At 38.8% G+C, this 18542-nt stretch overlaps 1 protein-coding gene across 2 annotated transcripts in view; it reads left to right on the top strand.

The window, feature by feature from the left end:
- spred2b (sprouty related EVH1 domain containing 2b) overlaps positions 1-17603 on the top strand; it is a 44320-nt gene extending 26717 nt beyond the window's left edge. For both annotated transcript variants that reach the window (XM_067420784.1, XM_067420785.1), the window contains exons 2-6: positions 4059-4236; positions 4468-4636; positions 5923-5987; positions 14604-14744; positions 15582-17603. In XM_067420784.1, coding sequence (XP_067276885.1) covers positions 4059-4236; positions 4468-4636; positions 5923-5987; positions 14604-14744; positions 15582-16241 — 1213 coding nt within the window. In that variant the 3' untranslated portion in view covers positions 16242-17603. The remainder of the gene's footprint in view (positions 1-4058; positions 4237-4467; positions 4637-5922; positions 5988-14603; positions 14745-15581) is intronic.
- The last annotated feature ends 939 nt before the right edge of the window (positions 17604-18542 follow it).

Genomic DNA, 18542 nt, shown 5'->3' with positions numbered 1-18542 from the left:
GACGTCGGCAGGCGCGCTGTTATCTCCTTCATTTGATGTCAGATTGTGCGCTGCTGTCTCCTTTGATTACATGAGGCGAGTCTGTGGCGGACATAGCCAAAATATTACTGCTAATAACTGTGCTAACAGAGCTTATACAGATACACACACCGTTTTCCCATTATGTTGAGGAACAGAGGCGTCGTAATGGAAAACTACGCAGGTCACTATACTTATTGACAATGTTTTTCTTTACTTTGAATAAATGTCTCATGTAGTCTTCTGGTTTATGATATTAAAAAAGTAATAATAAAAAAATGCTTATGACTGATGTTGTACCGGAACCGGTAATAACCTTTCTTCAGGCTTCTGATTGGCCAACATGGCATATCAGCGCTTTGCAGCTTTTTTTTGCGTTTTCATGTGGACAGAGATTTTTTTTTAAACCATGCTTGTGTGGTCATATGATGTTTTTTTTTTTTTACTAAGTTTATAAAATGACCTATGTATGTTTGGACTAGGCCTTAGACAAGTAAGACAAAAACACATTTCGGAAGACTACCATTTAAAAGTTTGCCTAAGTAAGATAATTTAAAAAGCAATTAATACAGCATTATGAAGTAGCATTAAGTTGATCAAAAGTGACAATACAGATTTTTTTATTTTTACAAAACATTTCTATTTCAAATAAATGCTGTTTTTTTATTTTATTTCTATTGATCAAATAATGGAAAAAATTATATATTAACCAAAAAAAAAAAGTTTTCAACATGTCTTGAGCAGCAAATCATCATGTCAGAGTGATTTCTGGAGGATCATGTGACACTGAAGACTGGAGTAATGATGCTTAAAATGCCGCTTTGATCACTGGAATACCGTACATACCTTTTTAAAAACTGTAATAATAATTAGCAGTGTTATTTTTTACGGTATATTTGATCAAATAAAGGCAGCTTTGGGGCCTCATTATTCCAAACTTTTGGTTAATTCTGTTTTTCATTAATTGGCAAATCACCAATATTATGTGATAAAAATGCCATCATACATTTTGCTTCTTTATTCGACAACATTTGTCAGGTCCTGCTAAAGCGAATGCAGCCTTTACCAGAAAAGCAGCTGGCTCTTTTATCTGATCGGATCGGACTTCCTTTACTATATTGAGTGTTGTGGTTTCTCCCAGTCATTTCCTCCTGCTTGTATCTGTCTGAGCACGGTTTGGGACATCGTTGAGATCTCTTCTGCAATTCTAGAGGAGAAACGTGAGAGTTCTAGGGTTATTACTTACGTCAAGAAGAATCAGATACATCTTCATTTGCTCTCCATTTAATCTCACTACTATCTGGTGGGAAACAACTGATAAGTGTTTTTTTTCTTTCCTCCTGGTTATTTGTGAGTCAGACGTTTGAGGTCCTAATGTAGATGGTGAGCGTTCACACGTACATGAGGCCGTTTCCTTCCTCTGGCTCAGTCGTCCGCTCTCCTTCTCTGGTTAATTATTGAACACGCCAGCTCAGATTACCATATAAGGCTGACTGCTGACTTTCACAGCTTTACAGGGGAAGAACGCTCGAGTTAGTTTGAAAGTATACGTGGCTTGAGCTCTGGACCCTCACTGTGAGTGAAGATGCCTCTTGGGATGACTTTTTAAATTTGGTTTTAATTTTGCCGCCTTGCCCTCTGGCTGTGTGTACCGCTGTGATTATTGTGAATGTCATACTGACAGGCCGCCTTGGTTTGACCTAAGGTGTTGAGGCTTGATTTCCCCATTGCTATGTCTGACATAACTGTGCACAGCCGCAGATGAATGGAAAATACACAGCTGGAGTTAGAGTATGGCTGGCTAGGATATGGCTAAAATAAAATATTTTATTTATTGAAATAAAATGTGTTTTAATTATTATGATATAATCAATAAATCAATGTATTTATACATTGAATACACTATTCAAAAGTGATATCAAAAGCTCAGTAAGTCTCAAGCGATATGTCAGTAAATGTGGTCATGGATTTGCAGTATACTTTAATACAATTATTTTAAATACATTCTGATATAGATTTTTTTTCTCTCACTAGGGATCGTAATTAAATTTGAATCAAAGACATTTAGCAAAACATCATGATTTTCATAGTCATTTTTTATGACAAAATGTGTTAATATCAGTAAATATCAGATAATCCCTAATTTGGATTATGTCCCATTCATGTCTTTGTCTTTTTTTTTATTGAACTAAAATGTGTTTTAATGATTATGATCAAATCAATAAATCAAGGTATTTATTAAAAATTACACTACCATTGAAAAGTTTGGTCTCCATAACATTGTTTTTAAGAAATTAATACTTTTATTCAGCATTAAATTGATCAAAAGTGCAAAAACGGTGTCGAATGTTACAAAATATTTCAGTTTCAAATACGTAATTACTTTTAAACTTATTTTTCATCAAAGAAATATATTAAGAAATGTTTCTTAAAACGCTAATAAGCCTATTAAAATGCTTTCTGAAGGATCATGTGACACTAAAGAGGGGATTTATGATTTGCATCTCAGGAATAAATTACATTTTAAACCGAATAAGAAGTATATATAAGAACAATAAGAAGTAAAATACAGTTAAAACCTAGTTAAAATTCAATAAGCATAAAAAAAAGAATATTAAATCACACATAAGTTCATAAAGACAATATTTCCCAGAATGTTTACTACAATATTTAATGCCACCACGGGGGCTACTGTGAATATGTGATAATTTGAGTTTTGAATCAATGTTTTTCACAATGAATCAAACTTTAATGTTACTTTACAAAAATAAATATACCAAAATGTATTTGAGATACATTAATTTTATGTATACTACAAATACATTTCCATATGTTTGTACTTAAATACCATGCAATTGTACTGTTGGTATATTAAATGTATATACTTAATAGTATATAATATTAGTAATATTAGCATAGTCTGCTAAATATAATATAGTCTGCTAAATTGGAAACTAATTTTGTAAGTAATGCCCTTTATTATCTAGAAATACTGCTGAAGTTCAACTAAAGATATTCTTAAGTATATTTGATTGTGCTGAAGTGGAACTGTTGCAAGTATATTATTTTAGGTTCACTTTAAATATCTTGCATTTAAAGACTGATATTATACGGAGATCCTACTATCCTTACTAATAGTGATATTAAAACACATTTTAGTTTAATATTGAGAAATGTGCATTGTGCAATAAAAAAGTACTCCAAATAAATTTGAATAAAATAAAGTCTCAAGCAATATGTCAGTAAATGTGTTAATGTGTTACCCAAAAAAGTAAACTCTATCATCCTGTACTCACCCTGTTAAAAAAGTGTTTAAAAGTGCACAACTATTCTTAAGAGGAAGCTTTTTCCCTCAAGTGCAACTATTAGAAAAATAACAAAATTATAGTTTTTTAAAGTAGAAAATAATATTTATCTAAAGAGATATATTAAAATAAAAAGTGCTTAAAAGTCTACACAACTATACTTAAAAAAAATCAATTATATTTGTCCACTCGAACGATCGCTTTCAATTTAAAACGGTTTATTTATTAGCAATTATTTTTCAAACAGATTGAATTAAAAATACAGGCCTGCCCCTAATAAAAGCCAGTACCCATCGGCAGTTCAGGTGAATAAAGGCCCTGGTCTTTATTTGAGGAATTACGGTATATATCATGTTGAATATAATGATGCAATGGGGGGATACTTGTGGATCCTAATAACACAATAATGATAATAATAAAGTAAAAAAAATAATGAACTTTTTATTTTGGCTTAAAATATCACAATACATATCGTATCACTAGTTCAGTATCGTGATTTATATTGAATCGAGACACAGAGAATCGTTACAGCCCTACTGAGTATCAAATAAATGTGTTTTTGAAATACATTCTGGTGTAGGTTTTTTTTCACTAGGGATGCTACAGAAATTTAAATCAACGACATTTAAAATTTAAATCATCATAACAGTCACATTTATTTAATAACAAAATTAGTTTCAAATATCCCTCATTTGGATTTCGTCCCATTCATGTGTCTTTCTCTCTCTTTCTCAGTGACAGTTACATTGTGCGTGTCAAAGCGGTGGTCATGACCCGAGATGACTCGAGTGGGGGATGGCTGGCACAGGAAGGGGGGGGCCTCAGCAGGGTGGGCGTCTGTAAGGTGATGCCTGCTGAGCTGACCGGCCACAGCGACTTCCTCATCCATGGCGAGCGGCTCAAAGACAAGCAGGTGTGGCACGAATATTCATAGTCTTCCTCCCCAGGGGCTTCTAGGAAATCAAGCTGATTTACAACCAGGGGAGTTTTGCATGCTGGGTTCTTTTCCAAGACGAATCTGGTTACAAATCCATTTGTTATGTGATTTGCAAGACTTTTCTCAGGCAATGACCTCTAGCAGTGCAGCAGCAGCAGAAGGCTGTGGGCTCAGTCTCAGATATGTCTCACTTGTTTTGGCTGGCAGGTGATTTTGGAATGTTTCGTGAGGAAGGATCTGATCTACACGAAGGCCACGCCCACATTTCACCACTGGAAGGTCGAAAACAAAAAATGCGGCTTGACGTTCCAGAGCCCCGCCGATGCCCGTGCCTTTGACAGAGGTGTGCGGAAAGCCATGGAGGACATAACAGAGGGTGAGTATCAAAAATACTTGCATGTATCCAGGCTTATAAGCGCACTAAAAAAATGTTTTCTACTCCACAAAAAATATTTAGATATAAACAAATGTTAAGTACCTTCAAATGGTAAAAGTATCTTTTAAATCTATCCAGTCTATCCAGTCTATCGAGTCCATCGACTGCCCCTAAACTTGCACAGTCCTGTAGTCACATTTCACTTTTAAAATGATCAATCCTCTGCGCTTCTGCGTTTGTAAATACGCATTTGTCAAGGGTTACTCTTTTAGTGCAAGTCGACTTGCGTACCGCTGACCGCTGAAAGGTAGTTATTTTAGCCTATAAAGATTTAAATATGGATTTTTTCTCACACAAATATGCCACTTTGCTTCAGAAGGCCTTTATTAACCCCCCAGTGCCGTGTGGAGCTTAATGTGGATAATCGCGTTATTTTACATATGCTATCGCTTGTTTCTGTTTCTTTTTCGCCTGTGTTTTGATCCAGAGATTCTGTACTCAAAAGAAGTGTAATAGCTCCCCCTACTGTAAACAGTGAAAAAAGGGAGAGAAAATTCTTCAATGATGGGAAAGCGCTGACTTATAAATGTCAAAAATTCCCTCAATGGCGGGTAAAGAGTTAAAGTGCTATACACTCGCATAAGATAAAGACTCTAGTCATATACAAGAGGGGTCTCCCCTCATGCTGGCAGCCATGTTGAGCTCACATAACCTGCTGACTACTCTTTTTATGTCAGTGAAATATGTCAGTGAATAGGGTATGTCCACAATTGCATCAATAAATGAGAAACATGAGAAAATGTGTGTGCTATAATGCATCCACACCAGTAGGCGTCAGTATGAAGTCTAAGGCCACTGTTGTATTAGCTAGAAAAACAACAAAAATGAATTGCTTATCCAAAACAAAACAAAAATTTATATTTAAAAGAAAGAGATGTTCACAACAGCATACTACCAAACCGCTTTTACTCTTTTGTATATTGTGTATTTGTTTAGTACAACAAATGCAAATGCCTGTAGCATAGTGTTAAATGTGCTGCAAGACTTTGAATAAACTACAACTGCCTATGTTAAGGGTGGAGAGGCTATATATTAGCAATGGGATGCCTAAGGTGTCAGTGATACGCTCTAGGACATCTGGCCGGAGTTGTGTTTCATCCATCAATCAATCTTACACTGTCTTCTTGTCAGTTTCTTTCTCTCTCCAACCTCAAATACCACCATTAACAGACAGGATATGTGAAGGTCCGTCGGCTCATGTCTCCTGTTTGTGTGTTTTATTTTAGGTTCCACAACTTCCTCTTCAACTCTCCAAAATGAGGCTGAACTTGGAGATGATGATGTGTTCACAGTAAGAGCTTTTATTCAAAAAAAATATTTAGCAAGCATGATAGTTGTTAGTAATAATACAATTTTTGTGAGATTGTTGTCATATGGTTTTCACGACGCTTTAATGCATCATCACTGTATAAACAGTCCATGTCATACTGTCCAACATACCAGTAGATGAATCTCGAGAAAAGAAAAAAAAATCCCAGGACAACTGAAAATCAATAGAAAAAGTAAGACATTTAATTTAGATTTTTTTTATTACATTTGATTATTTTTCAATTTTCATCATATTCCTATAATCATAAATGTGTCCAGACATTTTTAATAAATGTTTAATGCAATTAAATTTTTTAATAAATGTTGGATAATCCCATTATTCTAGTTATTTTTCAGTTCAGTTATACAATATTTTTTACCATTAAAAAAATAAACTACAAAATTGTAACAAAAAATTCAATGCAAAAAAAAAATATATATATAATATAATATATATATATATATATATATATATATATATATATATATATACACAAAGCCCCACACAAGACATGCAGAAATGTATTAATTTGTGGCATTATATTTAAATTTATTCTATTTTTTGTATGAGCCAGACATGTTCTTCACTTTTCCTGTTTCCTCACCCAAACATATCGGCGGTAGGTGTTGTTTCACGCTATTGTGCACTGAGGACATATACATTTTAAAAGTAATATTTAGTAACTTCCTCTTCCATTCAGCTTTGAGTGTGTGTGAAGTGTCCCAGAAAAGAGTCCTTGTGATGTTTTTTCCCAGTGTGGAAGAGACGGGCCTTTGTTTTTTGAAGATGGTGGATGTGATAGCAGCGCAGGCAGGTTTCCTGTGGCCATTTCTGAGTAAGCTGTTCTGACGCTTGGCTTTTGCCCACTTACTGTCACAGTCACAGGAGACCAGGAGCAACAGGCGGGGTCAGGAGATGACTTCCTGCTCTCCCCAGTAAAACTATCATTAGCAGCTGCTTCCTAGCTAACTGCCATCCTGATTTACTGCCGCCCTGGGTGGAAGGAGGGGGGCACGCACAGGGGAAGCCTCATGGCTCCTCTTTCACTCGCTGTCTGTCTCGCTTTCAGGCCAAAAGGGTAGACTGCTAAGCCAAGGACCCTGAGCTTGAAAGGAAACTTAATCCAACACTTCTTTCCGTCCTGGAATTTATGCTCTTCTTGTGCAGTTTGACGCGTTCAGAAAAAAACAGGACGAGATTTACTGCCGTGCGGCAGTTCTTTTTAAAACCTACCTGTTTTGCAGGACACACACATTCTGCGGCTGTCAGACCCGCTCGGAAGCGAGTGGACGCACACTTCCACGTGAGGTCGTTGGCGCAGTTGTTTGGTTGGGAGCTGGTGTTGATGACCTTTCCATATATTGCCGTGTGAGGCAAGTGGCCGCAGACAGCAGAAATGCGGGTCTGGATTTACAGCTCGTGGCGATTATGTCGAGGGGAGTTGTTCCTTTGCTGGGATGTACATTCCTCCTGACGGTTCCTCGTGAGCTAACCTATACTTAACCTCAGCTCGTTTTAGCTCATTCAGATCAGGGAAAGGACTCGCGTCTCTGAATGCTGGGCATTTAGCAGGGTGTGTCTTTCATGTGCTCTGAGACGCATGGGTTTGGGATACTTGTTCCCACAGCACCTCGAACTGATCAGAAATGACATTTTCACGTAATACATTGTCTTTTTTTTTTTAAATTTATGTCATTTCAACCAAACGGCCAATGTAACCAAGCAGATTCAAAACTTTAGAAGTAAATTTAAGTAAAATCTATTTTCAGTACATGAATTATTTTGATTTATTTACGTACCTATTTAACAAGACATACATATATAATGTCCATTTATAATACAACATAAAATGTCATAAAAATGATTGCAATTTCTATTCATTTTATTTCACCAGCAAAACCACAGTATATTTTGAATATTGTAAATATTTAAAACAAATAATAATTATAATTTACACTATCATCATCGCTTTTGTTTATGTTTGCTGATCAATGTTAAATGTTTAAAGGCAGACTCGGGTACGGTTCATGGATCCGCACACAAGTTCGAAGAAACAAACCAAACTCTGATGTCAATCAAACATGGGATGCGCACCAAAAGTGCTAGTGAAAACACCCTCAGTAAACTTAATAAAAAACTATATAGACAAAACGAATAAAAATGACAAGAACACAACAACATTACTACAATTTGAAGAATTTAAAGACCATATTAATTCAAAATATTACTAGAACTAGAACAGTATATAAATGATACTAAAATAACACTGGTATGACCGGCTTTCTTCTGGAGAGCACACAGGAGATATTTATGACCGAATGTCTAAGCCGTATTGTCTGGCAAGATTGTCATGACATTATTTTTAGTTAAAAAGTCTACTCATAAAGATACACTATGATTTATAGTGAAGTAATTGAACATTTTAGTTAAACAATCCCATTATTTGGATCTATTTGAGCTTAGTATGACTTTCTTGTTTCAGGTGTGTATCTGATTTACATATTGCATGAATACACGCTTTACTCTATACTTTAATAAAGTAAGGTAGAGTTTCTGGCAATTTGGGCTGTGCAGTGTGTGTGTGTGTGTTGGGAGGAAATATATAAATGACAAAAAACAACTTCCTGTGCAGCAGTCAGGCAGGATAAGGCTTTGCTGTATAAAAAGCTCACAGCCAGGGCCCTGGAGGATGCTCAGAGGAAGTGGGATGTGGAAGACTAACAGTTCTGGGAAGAGGGGAAAAAATGAGGTGGAAAGAATCAATGCTTCTTTATGCAGGAGGTAGAGAACCTTTATTCTGTTGTCCTCTCCGGTCCTTAGCAGCGTTGGGCATCTGCATGTGGAGTATGTGTACGTAAAGGCTCTCTGCACTAATCACAGCAGTGGAAAAGCTACCGGTGCCCTTCCAACCTCCGGGCCGCCCGCCTCAGGCTCAAGGTGGCTAATTACAGGCAATTTGACTTGGAACCCAATTAGTTCCAGCACATTTTTCACTCCCTGGATTGTCTTATTGAGGAATTATAGCTGAAAAACACCATAAAACCCTTGTTGTCAGTGGTTTGGAGTTCTATACGGAATATAACACAATTTCCAGATAGCATCAGTCATGCACGTTGAGCACACGCTGACCGCACACACGTTTAGCGATGGCGGGCATTTGGTGCGATCAAATCCGATTGCTGCGGTTGACCTCAGCTGCAGGAAAGCTTTTGATGTACAGCAAATCCAACTATGCTCAGACCTACAATGTTAACTGGTAACCTTTAAAGGGATAGTTCACCCAAAAAGGAAAATGTTATGTTTATCTGCTTACAGATGCATGAGGGGCATCCAAGATGTAGGTGTGTTTGATTTAAAGCATGCAGCACCTCAAGACATGTTGCTTTGCTATTAGAATTGACTAAAACTAAAGCCTAAAGTACTCAATGTAAACGGTTAGCAAATGGAAATGGTCAAACTCGTAGACTTTCAAACATTCTCCATGTGATAGCATGCTCGAAGACAAGCGCTTGATACGTGGGCTCAAGATATTCGCCATTGCATATTGAGCCATTTCTCTCCAGAAGTTATGACAGATTTAAATGTCTTTGTACTCGTTTAACTCTTTTAAGCGTTCATCAGCTCAGGCATCTTTTTGTTGTGGAGGTGTCCAGAAGTTTATTGTTTTTTTCTCCATCTCATCAGTTTCAATTTTGACTGTTAAACAAGCCGGTCTTGCCACCTTCTGGACAAAAAAAAATCAAGGCGCGTGGTTAGACAAGTCTGGTTAGAAAAGTGTGCATGGTTAGAGAACTCTGCTGCTTTTCCACTGCATGGTACGGCTCGGTACAGCTCACTTTTGGGCTTCGAAATCTAGTACCTGGTATTTTTTTTAGTAACCACCTCAGGTACAGAGAGAATCATCACTACCAGCGTCATTGGATTTGTGACACAAGACAACCAAACCTGCTAGATTTAAATAGTCAGCAACAGCCACCGCCATATCATTTGTTCCCACAACTTTTTTAAACGACCGTTGCACGAAACTTGAAAAAAGAAATGGCTGTATCATGGTCAATAGTCCCGGTGGTAGCGCAACTATAGCGATCAGTCTCTAAGCCCACCCAAGTGTTACTAAACTGTAGTCGAAAAGCCAAAGTGAAGCGAGCCGAGTCGCAGTGGAAAAGCGCCATTAGACCAGGGGTCCACAATCTTGTTCCTGGAGATCTACCTTCCTGCAAAGTTCAGCTCCAACCCCGACCAAACACAACTGAACCAGCTTATTAAGATCTGGATCAGGAGCACTTGATAATTACACACAGGTTTCTTGGATCAGGGTTGGATCTAAACTCTGCAAGGATCTCCAGGAACAGAATCGGGCACCCCTGTCTTAGACATTTGAGAGAGGGCTCACAACGACCCAGAAAACCCTATAATAACCTATACTAAAAGTATACTAAAAACATTCGGAACACATAAGCAACCATCTTGCAACGCCCAAATAACCTCACAACAAAGATTGCTTTTGTCAATAACTGTCGCAATCCAAATTCTGCCTTTGTTGTTGCTTATGTAGAAATCAGTCCATCCCATATGTTTTTTAAGGCTTACATTACTTTTTCTGACCCCTGCACTCAGCTTTGGTCTATGTATGGTCCTGTTTGTGACCTCTGCTTCTATTTTTGTGCTCTTCATGCTACTTCTTTCTTAGTAAATCCTATGGGGCCACATTAAGGTATGTCCGGTTATAGCCAGTTTACTGCTCAGACTGTTCTGCCAGCCCAGTTTGGATTGGTCTAGTGTGGTTTCGTGCCATAGGGTGGCCAGCCTCAGACTTAATGAAGGAGGGCCCATTTGTGAAATTACCCAAAAGACTTCAGTCCCCCCCTCATTATCTTTCCGCCCTCCCCCGCTGTGCCACTGATTGCGCGTCATTAATGGCCCGGCATCGGCTCTGCTGCTGGGAAGGTATGCCTTTGAATCAGAGTTGGGCCACATGTGCCTTTGAACTCTCTTGTTATCTGCGCTACGCCACAATTTTAGAGCTTTTCGATAAGACGGTTGATTTTGTGGTGGGGTTTAGTGATTTAGTTTAGTGTGCCATTTTGTGTTCTCTGTTATGTTCTTCGTTTCTGTTACAAAATCTGTACATCAGTCTTGTGAACGTCCTATCTAGGCAGCATTTTAGCATTTTAAACGTATTTCTGTCATGAAAACTGTTCAAAAAGGTAGGCTGCATGATTATGTTGCCTATTAAAGAGTTACTTCACCGATTAGCATATGACTTTGTATCTCTAGAAACCCTGGAGTATATTCAAATGACCATACTGTTGGGGGTCATAATGCATTATAAGTAATCAGATTACTTTTTCAAGTAACTAGTAAAGTAACCCATTACTTTTAAATTTACAACAAAACATATTTTTTCAAAGTTAATTTTTCCTCATTTATTGACGGACAAATCTCGTCCTCATGTAGAGATAAATTGTAAGTCAGAGTATTACGCAAACATCCAATAATCCAATATGTTAAATAAAACTAATATTTGAATGCATTCCATTTTATTTTATTGACCAATGTACTTGCTAGAAACAAGAGTTAGAAACAAAAGGAACACTACGTAGACTACTTTTAGGGTCAACAGTGTGTTTTTTGAATGACTTGTACTTAATTGTGTGAAGTAATGACCGAGCTGAACGAGGAAGTGGAGCATACCCAAGTGTGTAGCTTCCATCTAGGTTAGGATGCTGCCTTAGAAGACAGCTGCTTATTTAGGCAGTAGGCAGCTCACTATTTTTATATCTAAGTCAGCATTAAACTGCTTGAGTTCTTTGGAGCAGTGTTTTTTAGACCTGCAATGTAAACATCTGAAAGGGTCTGTATTTTTAATTATCTCCAGCAGTCCAGCCCCAGCTACCCTCCTAAACGTATTTTTAAATCATGTCAGCTCAGGCTCTCTTGGCGGTGATTTGAGGGACGCCTGTATTATTTTTGGCCAGCAGTTCTGAGGTCTTTGTATGAACACGAAGGGGAAATCAAGGCCCGGCCAGGCTGGACTAGGACAGAGAGAACGAGAGAGAGAGACAGAGCTTGGGCCGGAGTGCAAGGGCACGGCCAGCCACCGGAGACTCTTTGTTTCTCTCGCACAGCTGGAGTTTAGTCTCAAACATGGAAAAACTCAGTTTGAGTGGCACGGCATCATCTGATCCCAGTGATCCGACAGACCCCGCCAATGGTTTGATGAACACGGTTTTCACTTCTGCGTTGACATATTTCCTAAAAAGAGAGAGTTTAGGTAGACATCGAAGAGTGCAGTCCGCTTTTGCTAGTCAAAACCAGAAGTTTTTACAAAACACAAACTAAACATAGCCCATTAAAAAGACATTAAAATAAAATAAACGCACTTTGATGGACTTACCATCTGTCCAGGATGTTTCCCTGCCTACAGCCCGAGATGCTGGGACGGGCTCCAGCGTCTCTGCACCCCTACATAGCAGTTTAAAAAACTGATGAATGCAAAATAACATCAAATAAAACCTCTCTCACTTTCAGCTGCTCTTGTTAGGGGAGCCCAGTGCATACTTGTTTGCTTATTTGCTTATCATTCTTATATTGTTTTTGCCATATTTAATATGAAATAAAAAAAAATAAAAAAAATTCACCTTCAGCTACTCCCGTCAGGGGTCGCCACAGATATCGTCCTCATTCTTGAATGACGGCGTGCATATGAGCCGACTTTTAATTGCCACGGCGCAAGATTTTATCATGTTTTGTCCATTGTTACAGTGGCAATGACATGATTTCACGAGTAGCAAGTAAACACAGCAGTGTTCCTTGTGCTTCTGTAGAACCGAAAAGATCTCAGCATTTGAATCACAGCTTCCCCTACTGTGTGGATCAGTTTCTTCATCGTTACATTTTGAATTGTGCTTTCTTCATTTGCAATGCATCTTTAATGATTTTTTAACTGTTTACTATGTTGTGTTGTCCAAAGAGGTAAAAAAGCACACATGGACTTTGCAGCAAAACACTGTTAAATGTGTTAAATACCAACAAAATGGCTACAGTAACATTTTTGAAAATAAGGCATTTCAATAATAACCTATAACATTTTCATTGCCATTCAAGTGAAATTACTGAACCTAAACATAGGAGCCTGATAAAAAATGTTCAGACGAACTCTTCACTTTTTATTAGAGACTTTATACATCCAAGATAAAGGGTTAAAAATATATTGAGTAAATAAGCTTTCCATTGATGTATGGTTTGTTAGGATAGGACAACAATTGATGGGTTGATAATTTTTATCATAAAAGAAACATCAATATTATTGCACAAATATACTCACTCGACTTATGACTGGTTTTGTGCACATATTTGTTCCAGACTTTCCAGTATTTGAAAATTGTTAATCTGCTAAAAGTGAATTTTGTACGCTAGCTTCTCAAAACTAACAGCAAAAAAACAAAACAAAAACAATGTAGGGTTTTTTTCAGTTGGTTTCTCACTATGCCAATAAGTTTTTGACATATGTTCTTCTAACCACATACATCTTTTTAAAGCCCAAAGTGTGTGTGTGTGTGCATGCTCGCACTCCACCTGGCAGGTGGTTGTTGAAGGCATCCGGTTCAGCCAAAGGAAGGATCACGTCCAGACTCTCAGCCACTAATCACTTCCCATCCGCCCTGCCTGTCTGTCTGTCTGTCGTTCTGTCTGTCTGTTCGGTCCACCTCCGCAGGCAGCTGTCTGTCTGCACCATTCTAATGTTTTGTGTTTAACGACCAGGCTGGAAAGTTTACACTGGAGCTCATCCAGACAGAGCGCTGCATTTCTGTTCGTACGTTTGAAGAAGACGTGTGGCCGTTTCCATTGACCTCTTCTGACAGGCTGCTTCAGAGTCTCAGTTTCACTCCAACCTGGCAATGACAGAGCAAATCTACACTCCTTTTCCTTCTACTCGACCACTCATTTTTCATAGCTAGATGTTCCTAGCTACATTATAGTACAAAATATATTGTACATTAAAAACAGTGGTACACGTCAGAAGGACTTTTTTTACCTCAGCAGGAAGAGAAAGTCTTGATTTTGGTTCATAGAACAAGCATTGAGGTGTTCTGTAGGTCTCTCTGGTGATGTTACGGACCGGAGCTGTTGGTTTTGTGTGTGATGGCCTATATCCCAGCATGCTGGAATCATTTTGAGTTCCTCTAATAACAGGGAGACTTCAGAGGTTTTTACAGATCCTGCGGCCTGAGGCCTGAGTTTTTTGTTTAATTGCACACTGAAGTTGAGCCACGTCACGTCGGATTGACTGCACTGACGTGTGTGTTTATGTGCACTATATGAGTGTGGTGTATTAATGTTTAGCTGTAAATCAATGGCGCTTGCCCATGACGTCATGGAAAAGTGCATTTACTCTGTAAAACACCTGTCTGTGATCGGGATTCCCGTCTCGTCTTTTTGACAAGACTGCCCGCGGTTTCCTGGACAGTACTTGTAGTGTGTTCAGCTCTTGTTTTTTCATCCTGATGTTTCTCAGGAAAGGACGGCTTTCGTTTTTCAAATGTCTGCAGGTTGTTTGTGACTGAGTTTGTCTTTTCTTTTCCCTTTGTTCTTCAGACTGCCACCGACAGCTCCTCAAACTCATCTCAGAAGAAGGAGCATGCTACACAACTAGTGGCCACCTCCACCTTCTACGAGCCTCACCCGCATCGCTGCATCCTGCAGTACCGACCGCCTGAGCGCTACAGCTTGGATCAGGTGCGTCACCTTGAATCATATCGAGAAACTGGAGCCTAGTATATATTTGCATGAAAGAATGAATATTAAAGCTACACTGTGTGATATTTTCCCCCATCTAGCGGTGTAAAGGTATATGACCATCCAGTGAATAATAGTTTCTGTTCCTCTCAATTACAATTTCTTTTTAACTCCTACGGTGGCCAATTTAGTCCAAGATTAACATGGCTTCCAGTTCGACCTCGTCAATGAGTGCCATCGAGTGTTAAAACGCAAAAAGCGAAGCTTGAATTTACGGGTATGTCCCTCTTTGGCTAATGTACTTTCAAGATGGAGGGGCAACATGGCGACCGGCATTCGAACCCCTCACCCGTATGTATTTTTACGGGCATATTATAAACTTACAAGAATACTTTATTACTTGAAAGAAGTAAATATACATTAATGAGCACATATATTTTTGAAAGAACTAAGTGTTTTAGCTAAGAATAAACTAAAAAACTTACACAGTGTAGCTTTAATAATACGTCATCTAGAGCTGGGAGACTAGTAAATTCAGAAAATACATTGCCGTTCAAAAGTTTCCTGTTATTTTGTTAGTTTTTTTAAATTTATAACTTTAGCTTAATTAATAATTTAATAATTAATGCATTAATATTGTCACAAAATATTTCTATTTCAAAAACACAGCAAAAAATGCTCTTAAAGAATTGAAACACAAAAATAATTGACATTTAAATATTATCAATATTTGAATGATATTACTAAATCAGATAAAGTAATATCTATCTAATATGCAATAGCTATCTATGATCATGGGGCACACTTTTATGCGTTTGTATTCTTCTTGCCTTTTAGAAGTTCTCCAGGAACCCCTTCCCCTTTGAGGATGAGGAGATCGTCCGAATCAACCCCCGGGAGCGCTGGCTGATCACAGGCTACGAGGACTACCGATACGCCTCCGTGCCGGACAAGTTCATCCAGCCCGAGGACTCGGACTCTTACGTTCACATCGCTAAGAGTGAACCCTTGAAGCACGACTACAACTACCCCTACGTGCCCAGCTCCGACTTCAGCCAGTGCGACCTCAAGAGCCACTGCGGCGGCGGCGAAGCGGTGGCCACCCAGCCTCGGGCGTTCAAGCTCAAGGGTAAGCGGAGGAAAGAGGACGGAGAGCGATCGCGCTGCACCTACTGCCGGGACATGTTCAACCACGAGGAGAACCGGCGCGGGCAGTGCCACGACGCACCCGACCCCATTCGAACCTGCATCCACCGCGTCAGCTTCATGTGGTGTGCCGACAGCATGCTGTACCACTGCATGTCCGACCCGGAGGGTGACTACTCGGACCCGTGCTCGTGCGACACCGGCGAGGAACGTTTCTGCCTCCGCTGGACGGCCCTGCTGGGTCTGTCGGTGCTGGCGCCCTGTCTGTGCTGCTATCCGCCGCTTCACGTGTGCCACCGCTGCGGCGTGGCCTGCGGATGCTGCGGAGGAAAGCACAAGGCCGCTGGCTGAACCCCCTGCCCGTCCCGAAACCATCCCTAAACACACCCCTCGGAACGCTAGCACTGAGGAGGGCAGGAGCGGACAAAACCGACACGGCCCGGTTGGAGCTTTTACTGTCTTTTACTTCGCGGTCTGGTTCCAGAAAACAATTGGTGCATTTAACTGGCTTGAAAAACATTCTCTTCCCTTTTGGTTTGATTTTATAAATATGAATATATATATGTATATGTTCTTTTCTTTCCTTTTTGTTGTGGATGTTTCTCTCAGTTCCTTGTGAAAGAAATGGCTCTTTTGTCAGGTGGCTCCTGGAGCCGTCACGTCATGCATTACTTATGCAGGTACTTTATATTTTTTACACTGATTTGACTTTTTAAGAACTTGAATAGCTTGTTTCGGTTTTGCGTTCGTGGCCAGCAAAAGGAGGAATTAGCCGTTTACTCTTCCTAAACAGCTCCTTACACAAACTGGCATTTGTATCCCAAGCCCTTTAACCATTCTGAACAATAACAATGAGATTAGCTCGAGACACTAAACCTGTAGTTGGAAGCGTCCATTTGTAGTGCGTTTGTGGGAGAGCGCGTGTCGATGCCTGCGTGCGTGTTGTAAAGGAATGATAACATTGTATCACAGCATAGTATTGTTGTTATTATATTTAAGCCAAATTTACATAAGCTGCATCCAGAGTATATGTAAATACTGTATACTCATATGTATATGTTTCAAATTGAATTATTGTAATCACCTTCGACAGCAACAGCTGTGCTTCGGACAACAGACATTTTCCGTATAGAGTTGACTTGTTTCGGATGCGAGGGTGGCTTTTGAGTTGATGCGTATTTAATATCCAAAGATTATTTTTGTCATATTTATTTTTTGCGGTCAATTGAATCACCAGCCAAAGGGAGAATAAGTAAATAAATAGAGAGAAGTTATCAGTCCGTGGGTGAAAAAGCACAACCGCGATGGGAAAGAGGAGTCTCTAGAGAGCCCACGTCACTTAAAAAAGCAAAAAAATCATTCTTTTAATCACAAATTTTTGTCTTGATCATCTAAATATCCTCATAACAAATTACTTGATTTACTTGAGAAGCAAAATTGTGTAAAATAATTGTCTGGCTTTCACCAGACCAAGCTCAATTTAAGATTGAACATTGGTCTGGGGAGTCTGCTCTGTATTTTCTACTGCACACGAGGAGTGATAAACGAGCATTATTCAAATGACTCTGTAGGCAATTGGATAGTCCTTCAACCAATCAGACCACAAGAGGCGTGATCAACGGGCAACGGCCCATCGCTTCTCTATCCGTCATTGTGTTAAACCCACCAATAGCGTGCCAGGTGGATAAGCCAGTCTGCGATTGGTTCCTACAAAAGTGTGTGTACAAATGAATGTACGGGTTTCCAGACTGAGTTGCCGGGCGAAATCAAATCGCCGGCAGATCAGGCAATCTAGCAAAATAAGGCTTTTTTGAAGAATATATCTGAATCTGGTTGGGTTTTAGCTTTTTTTAAATTAATGTATTATAATTTTCTATTGATTTAAAAAATAAACCTCACACAATTGTATTAGATTTATCCTTAAAACAAGGGGGAAAAACAGTTTGCCAATGGGATGAGAAAAATAATGGAAGACAAGTCAATACGAAATAAGGCCAATGACTTGAGCGCTTACAAAAAGTCCACTAGGCACTCACATGCTGAACGTGTCTTTCCACGCTCATGGCCAAAGGAGTACACTATGAAAGGCAGAAGATTACATTTTTTATGCAGTTTTGCTTCTTGTGTAAATTGTTTTAGGACTGTTTAGATATTTTACTGAAGTAAAAGATAAAAATTTCAATTAATAAAGTGATTTTTTTGCTCTTTGATTTCAGATATTCTACAGAAGGAAAATACTAAACCGCTGTCTTTTTTCCCTTACTGACAGATGGTTCATAATTTGTCTCAAAGAGAATGAATTGTTGTCGCAAAGATGTTTCCAGGTCCAGTCCTTTTCTCTAAGAAAAACGAACGGAAACAGAAAAATAAGCTTGATTTTTTTAGGGTGCTTTATAGAGGGACATTTGCCAAACCGTTCTCCAGTTTCTTCATGACAATAACTTGACGCCTTAATTTTGTCTCAAAGAACTTTTGAGAGGACAGTGGTTCCTCAAAGAAGAGAAAATAGTGAATGGATATTTTTCTATTATATATAACAAAAGATTAAATAACACCCCAATAGATAGGCCTTTCTGTTGAATAAAAAAATGTGCTCCGGTTATTGCGGGAGTCAAATGGCATGGTACAATCCGTGAGGCGGCTCGTGTGTGT

Source organism: Pseudorasbora parva, chromosome 17 (assembly GCF_024679245.1).
Source record: "Pseudorasbora parva isolate DD20220531a chromosome 17, ASM2467924v1, whole genome shotgun sequence".
In the NCBI taxonomy this organism is placed as follows: Eukaryota; Metazoa; Chordata; class Actinopteri; order Cypriniformes; family Gobionidae; genus Pseudorasbora; species Pseudorasbora parva.
Note: the sequence above shows the minus strand (reverse complement) of the source record. Positions and strands in the feature narration are given on the sequence as shown.